Genomic DNA, 8,057 nt, shown 5'->3' with positions numbered 1-8,057 from the left:
GTGAGCCAAGATCGCACCACTGCACTCCAGCCTGGGTGACAGAGCGAGACTCCGTCTCAAAAAAAAAAAAAAAAAAAAGCGTATCACTTAAATTTCCTGAAGTAAACAGCTCTGCTGGTTTTATAAGAGAATGTCCATGTTCTTGGGAAAAACAAGTATTTAAGGATAAAGAAGCATGAAGTATGTAACTTACTCTCAAATAGTCCAGGGGGAAAACCTGTGTGTGTGCATTTAGAGAGAGAAAGAATAATAAATCACACGGGATTATACATTAACAATTACGGAGTCCAGGTAAAGGATATACTATTGTAACTTTTACGTAAACTGGAAATTATTTTTAAATGAGTAGTTTAAAAGTGTTATTTATTCAAGAGTGTAAAGAGCGTAATGTCTCAGGTAGGGAAATGTGGTAAACAATCCTTTGCTATTTTATTTGTACTATTTACTTAGCAGAGTTGCCCTTCTATTGTAGTTTATTGCAGAATCAAATTCAACTCAGGACTGGCTGAATTTTGATGAATTCCGGGTTGCAAGAGTTTTACTTTATTTCAGGTTGCAAGAGTAAAGGAAGGATGAGGTCCTGGATGGAAAATGTGGAGATTAAAAAGGAGTTTCCCCTCTTAACTCTGCCTCCCATTCTCTCATTTAACTCCAATATCCCAAAAGCCAGGCTTCAACCTTCCGGGTGGACCCTTCTGGAAAACTTACCAAATCTCCAGCAGTTGTCTAGGTATAAAGTAAATGTAGGCTGAAGCAGGAGGATCAGTTGAGCCCTAGAGTTTGAGACCAGCCCTAGTAACATAGTGAGACCCCCATCTCTACAAAATATGAAAATTAGCCAAGCACAGTGGCAGTGCGTGTAGTTCCTGCTACTTGAGAGGCTAAGGCAGAAGGATCACTTGAGCCCAGGAGGTCAAGGCTGCAGTGAGCTATGATCCCATTACTGCACTAGAGCCTGGGTGATAGTGCAAAACCCTGCCCCACCTTCCCCCCAAAAAAAACTCCAAAAAAAACCCCACAAAAACAACAACAACAACAAAATAAAGCAAATGTATATGTACTAGAAAAAAATAGAACACAAAAAACACCCTTAGAGATTTCAGTGGTTTCTTCCCTTCCTTTCTTCCCTTTTTCTTTCCTTCCCTTCTTCCCTTTTTCTTTCCTTCCCTTCTTCCCTTTTTCTTTCCTTCCCTTCTTCCCTTTTTCTTTCCTTCCCTTCCTTCATTCCTTTCTTTCTTCCCCTTCCGTTTCTTTCTGACAAGGTCATTTCCTCTGTTGCCCACGATGGAGTGCAGTAAAATAATCATGGCTCACTGTAATCTCAAACTCCTGGGCTTAAGCAATCCTTCCACCTCAGCCTTCCCAGTATGTGAGATTGCAGGTGTGCACCATCATGCCCAGTTCATTCTTTAATTTTTAGTAGAGATGAGGTCTTGTTATTTTGCCCAGGTTGGTCTCGAACTCCTGGGCTCAAGCGATCCTCCCACCTCAGCCTCCCAAAGTGCTGGAATTACAGGCGTGAGCTACCATACCTGGCCTGGATTATTTGATTTTTAAAGTTCCAATTAATGGTTGGGCTAAAGATGAAAAACCAGGCTAAGTAACCTATATTGATAAGCAAAATTATTAATAAGGAGACATTCCTAGTTCATGTTATGAAGGAAAAACAATGGCATCGATTTATCAGGAAGTGAAGATGGGAGAGGAGAGGAAAGGGAGGCTAATTTTTAAAAACGTTTTGGAGAGACGGGGTCTTGCTATATTGCCCAGATTGGTCTTGAACTCCTGGACTCAAGTGATCCTTCTGCCTAGGCTTCCCAGGCATGAGCCACCATGCCTGGCCCATCCTCCCCACCCCTCAATTTATAAACCATTATTTCCCATTAACTAGTCTTGTCAAAAGTTATCAGTGGACTTTTCTGTGAAGGTTTAGAAAATTCCCTGGTTCTAAACGTGGTGGCTCATGCCTGTAATCCTGGCACTTTGGGAGGCCAAAGCAGGTGGATCACCTGAGGTCAGAAGTATGAGACCAGCCTGGCCAACCAACATGGCGAAAACCTGTCTCTACTAAAAATACAAAAATTAGCCTGACACGGTGGCAGGCATCTGTAATCCCAGCTACTCAGGAGGCTGAGGCAGGAGAATTACTTGAACCCAGGGGCAGAAGTTGCAGTGAGCTGAGATCGAAGATAATTCCCTGGTTCTCTAAACCTGGAATTACTGAAATTTGGATTTAGGTTCAAACCTGCCTCTTGGGCTTTGCCTACTGCCGTAGCTCAACAGTTCTCTGGCTAAAAAATAAAAAATCAGTGTGTAATTCAAGTTCAATTCATTCAATAAATACTCAAGTATCTACTATGTAGAAGGCACTATACAGGGGGTTTTAAACAACTCGGACTACCAGCTCATTTATCAGTTGTGTGACCTTGGGCAAATTACTTTTCTACGACTCAGTTTTGTGAAACAGGGATACCACTTCTTGGTTTGTAGGACTGTTGTAAGAATTAAATGAAATGATGTATTCAAAGCACTTGGAACATAGCAGGTGCCCAACAAATGTTAGCTGTGACCCTCTGCCCTTCCCCGCAAAGAGGACTTAAAGCAAAATAAACCTTTGTTTAAATTAATCCATGTTTGTAAATTTGGACATAAAAATACCCACAATTAAAGGACTTGTCAACTAGTTTTTGTTGCAGATTATAACTAGTATTTGATTTTTGGTCTATGTAAAGTAAAACTCTTGCAACCTGGAATCCATCAAAATTCAACCAGTCCTGAGTTGAATTTGATTGATTCTGCAATAAACTACAATAGAAGGGTAACTCTGGTAAGTAAATAGTACAAATAAAATAGCAAAGGATTGTTTACCACATTTCCCTACCTGAGACAATACACCCTTGAATAAATAACACTTTTAAACTACTCATTTAAAAATAATGTCCAGGCCGGGCACGGTGGCTCAAGCCTGTAATCCCAGCACTTTGGGAGGCTGAGACGGGCGGATCACGAGCTCAGGAGATCGAGACCATCCTGGCTAACACGGTGAAACCCCGTCTCTACTAAAAAATACAAAAAACTAGCCGGGCGATGTGGCGGCACCTGTAGTCCCAGCTACTCAGGAGGCTGAGGCAGGAGAATGGCGTGAACCCAGGAGGCGGAGCTTGCAGTGAGCTGAGATCCGGCCACTGCACTCCAGCCTGGGCGACAGAGCAAGACTCCATCTCAAAAAAATAAATAAATAAAAAAAATAAAAAGAGGCTAAAAAAAATTATAAAGCATTCATGTAATTGTTTTCTTCAGTACACACTTCTTATTCTGAAAGATTTACAAATTGGACATGAAAGCATGCCCAAGAGCCTAGTACAAATGTCACTGGAAAGCTGACAAAGCATAGGGGTTAAGAGTGAGGTTTCTGGAGTCAAAGGCGTGTTCTGTCTGTCCTCCTTACTGACCCTTACTTTGGGCGAGTTACTTCATTTCTCTCTACCTTAATTTGCTCACCTGTAAAATGGTGATAATAGTAACTTCCTAATGGAACTGTGAGGAAGAAATGAATTAATACTTATGAAGTTTTTGGAATGATGCCTCATCATTCCAAAATGACGTCACAGTGTGACACCCTCATGATCATTGTCACTATTCTCTTTAGGCAGCTGTGGTTCATACTAGAACTGTCCTACATTTTGCATAATCATCTCACATCATCACTTCTTTGGGCAGCAGGTATACCATACTACATATTTGCTTTATGCCATGACTTACAAACCTGTGTCATAATTTTTTTATTAAAAAGACAAATTTAAGTACTTCTGTTTCAGAGACCAAGAACATTTTTTAAAATAGGATTAACAGTCTAAGCCCCATCTTAACTTTTTTCTCTGCTTGCAGATAATTGGATCACTAGAAATTCCTGGTAGAAAAGAATTTAAAGACAAAAAGTTAAATGATCCTAGGAAACTAGTGACAAACTGAGAAATCATAAAATTGTACTCTGAAGAAAAAGATTTCAAAATCTACCAGCAGACAAGAATATAGATAATGGAAAACAGAATACTGTCCTTTTTTTTTTTTTTTCTTTTTTTGAGAAAGAGTCTTGCTCCATTGCCCAGGCTGCAGTGCGGTGGTGCAATCTCAGCTCACTGCAACCTCCGCCTCCCAGGCTCAAGCAATTCTCCTGCCTCAGCCTCCTGAGTAGCTGGGATTACAGGCACCTGTCACCACACCCAGCTCATTTTTGTATTTTTAGTACAGACGCAGTTTCACCATATTGGCCAGCCTGGTCTTGAACTCCTGACCTCAGGTGATCCACCTGCCTCAGCCTCACAAAGTGCTAGGATACAGGCATGAGCTACCGCACCCAGCCCAGAATACTGTCTTGGAAATCTAGACTCAGTCAAGGGATCTTATGTGTTCTACTTAATTTCAAAATGCGTAATTATTTCACCTTTAAAACATTTGTTATTATCTTTCTGTATTTTATTTAAAATTGGGATATATAGCAAAATATATGTGACTGAAATTTTTAATTTTTTTGTTTCCATTTATAGTGGATCAAAATATTTAAACATGCAGTTGCTGGGTGTATTATTTCACTCTTGTGGTTTTTTGGCCTCACTCTTTGTGGACCACTAAGGTAAATAAAAATGCGTACTTTGAATGTGTATTTGTATTTCTTCATTTTGAATATTGTTCCACTGTGTTTTATGTCAAATATTTATCTGTGCAAATGTGTCTGGCACTTTTATAGCATCAGTGAGAATTCAACAAATAGAAGAAACCTGTTGAGTTTCTGGACTAGTTCTTTGGTGAATACCATTAATAAATTTATTCGGCCGGGCACCGTGGCTCAAGCCTGTAATCCCAGCACTTTGGGAGGCCGAGACGGGCGGATCACGAGGTCAGGAGATCAAGACCATCCTGGCTAACACAGTGAAACCCCGTCTCTACTAAAAAATACAAAAAACTAGCCAGGCGAGGTGGCAGGCGCCTGTAGTCCCAGCTACTCTGGAGGCTGAGGCAGGAGAATGGCGTAAACCCGGGAGGTGGAGCTTGCAGTGAGCTGAGATCCGGCCACTGCACTCCAGCCTAGGTGACAGAGCGAGACTCCGTCTCAAAAATAAATAAATAAATAAATAAATTTATTCATGATTTGTCATAGATATTTTACTAGTTAGAATTCCAAGTTTCAGAAAATTTTTAGCATATATGGCTTTTTAATCATTTATTCATGATCCCTGTTAACAGCTTAGAAGCTATAATAAAAGGTCTGAAGTGGTAAATAAAATCAGCCAATAAGAAGGAGAACAAAATCTCTAAAAGCACTCATTTTTTGCACAGTTTTCAAGTACTCTCATAAATAAATGTCTCAGAAGTAGTATATCAGTTATCAGATTAAATGCATGGTGGATAAAGTAAACTACTCCCATTTCGTATTTCCCTAGATCTATATAGATTAGTCTTTTTCTGCAAGTGGACTGGTTTAAGGAGGAAATGCTTAGCAACCACTTGATAGGAGTTGTATCATGCAGCTGTGTATGAGCATTCTTTTAACATTTCCCCGTCTGTGAAGGATTTTACTTAGTGAATAAGTGTAAGAAAAAAATGCCTTGCCATGAGAGTGAGAGGTAAGGAGTGAAATGAAGAGTGTTCTTGACCAGCACTGTGGCTCACACCTATAACGCTAGCACTTTGGGAGGCCAAGGGGTGGATCATTTGAAGTTAGGAGTTGGACACCACCCTAGCCAACATGACGAAATCCTGCCTTTATTAAAAAATATACAAAAATTAGCCAGAAATCACTTGAACTCAGGAGGCAAAGGTTGCAGTGAGCCAAGATCACACCACTGCACTGCAGCCTAGGCAACAAAGCGAGACTCCATCTCAAAAAAAAAAAAAATGTTCTAAAGCAGGGATCCCCCCACTCCCTGGCTACAGACCAATATGGCTTCGTAACCCAATAGGAACCAGGCCACAGAGCAGGAGGTGAGCCATGGGGGAGCAAGCATTACTGCGTGAGCTCTGCCTCCTGTCAGATCAGCACTGGCATTAGATTCTCATCGGAGCACAAACCCTACTGTGAACTGTGCATGGGAGGGATCTTGGTTGTATGCTCCTTATGAGAATCTAATGTCTGATGATCTGAGGTGGAACAGTTTCATCCTGAAACATCCCCCCACCACTGCTGTCTGGAAAAATTATCCTCCAGGAAACCAGACCCTGGTGCCAAAAAGATTTGGAGACCACTGTTGTAAAGGATCTCACTCAGAATAGTGGGGTAGACAGAGTGGAAAGTGAAAGGTGAAAAATGTGGAAATGCCTTGTGAAAAGTCCTTTCCCCTCTCATGGCCAATAGAATAGCTTCTGGATTGGGATCCCTTTGACTTGTTTGCTATGTACGTTGTCAGATGCAGAGTAGGTATAATTGGAAATGTCATATCTCTAGCCGCAGCTGCAGCTTGGAGGGGTGAGAAAGCTAGCTGAATTTCCTAGCGTGGGAAGAGGTTTTTCACCTTATGCTTGAATATAATTGAATATGATTGAGTGCTGCTGTTGCTTATCATCTGCAATATTTTAAATTTGTTATTCATGAAGTTATGTTTTGGTTCTTCTGTTACTATATCACTGTCCTTTTGTGTTACAATAAGGAGGGAAAGAGGAAGTACTTACATTTTTACTTGGCTCCCTATTTGATCATCTAGCTCCTAACCTTATCACTACCAACACTGCCCTCTCATTCTTCTACTAAAACCATCATGCAGTTTCTCAATTGCAAAATCTTTAATCCCAGCACATTGGGAGGCCGAAGTGGGCAGATTACTTGAGCCCAGAAGTTCGAGACCAGCCTGGACAACATGGCAAAATCCCATCTCTACAAAAAATACAAAAAATTAGCCAGTCATGGTGCTGCGTGCATGTGATCCCAGCTACCCAGAAGGCTGAGGTAGAAGAGATCACCTGACCTCAGGAGGTAGAAGCTTAACCTTAGCATACTTTACTCTTTTGTAAAAACAGCTTAAAACATAAACACATTGTACAACTGTACAAAAATATTTTCTTTCTTTATGTCCTTATTCTATGACTTTTTTCTGTTTTTAATTTTTTTTCAACTTTTTTTGTTTTTTTGGAGACAGGATCTTACTCTGTTGTTCAAGCTAGAATATATGGCACAATCTTGGCTTACTGCAACCTCCGTCTCCTTGGATCAAGGGATCCTCCCACCTCAGCCTCACCAGTAGCTGGGACTACAGGCACCTACCACCACACCTGGCTAACTTTTGTATCTTTTTTGATAGAGAGCAGGTTTCCCCATGTTGCCTAGGCTGGTCTCAAACTCCTGGGCTCAAGGATCCACCCTTCTCGCCCTCCCAAAGTGCTGGCATTACAGGCATGAGCCACTACTCCTGGCACTTTTTTGTTAAAAACTAAGACATGCACGCATTAGCCTATACCTACACAGGGTCAGGATTATCAATATTACTGTCTTCCACCTCCACATCTTGTCCCAGTAGAAAGTTTTCAGGGTCGGTAACATGCAAGGAATTGTCATTTCCTATGATAACAATGCCGCCTTCTGGGATACCTCCTGAAGGACCTGCCTGAAGCTATTTTACAGTTAACTTTTTTTTTTTTTGAAACCACTATTTGAAGTCAAAGGATATAGTTACCTTTGTTTTTGACAAGCAGAAGTACATTCTAAAGTAATTAAAAGTATAGTATAATAAACACCTAAACCAGTAGCATAGTCATGTATTATCATTATACAGTCTTATGTTCTGTATATAATTATATGTACTGTATTATATGACTGGCAGTGCAGTAGGCTTGTTTACACCAGCATCACCAGAAACACATGAGTAATGCATTAACGCTAGGTGATTGGAATTCTTCAGCTCCATTATAATCTTACGGGACCACCATTGTATATATGTGGTCTATCATTGACCAAAATGATATTATACAGCACATGGCTATACGTTGCCTGTAAATTTTTTTTTTTTTTGAGATGAAGTCTTGTTCTGTCACCAGGCTGGAGTGCAGTGGCCCAATCTTGGCTTACT

General features: G+C 40.7%; 1 protein-coding gene across 1 annotated transcript in view; it reads left to right on the top strand.

The window, feature by feature from the left end:
* SLC30A5 (solute carrier family 30 (zinc transporter), member 5) overlaps window positions 1-8,057 on the top strand; it is a 44,877-nt gene that overhangs the window by 2,428 nt on the left and 34,392 nt on the right. The window contains 3 exon segments of the mRNA XM_011959369.1: window positions 165-180; window positions 3,889-3,960; window positions 4,548-4,646. Of these exon segments, the coding sequence (XP_011814759.1) occupies window positions 165-180; window positions 3,889-3,960; window positions 4,548-4,646 (187 nt within the window).

Source organism: Colobus angolensis, unplaced genomic scaffold, assembly GCF_000951035.1.
Source record: "Colobus angolensis palliatus isolate OR3802 unplaced genomic scaffold, Cang.pa_1.0 Scaffold49, whole genome shotgun sequence".
NCBI classification, from domain to species: domain Eukaryota; kingdom Metazoa; phylum Chordata; class Mammalia; order Primates; family Cercopithecidae; genus Colobus; species Colobus angolensis.
Note: the sequence above shows the minus strand (reverse complement) of the source record. Positions and strands in the feature narration are given on the sequence as shown.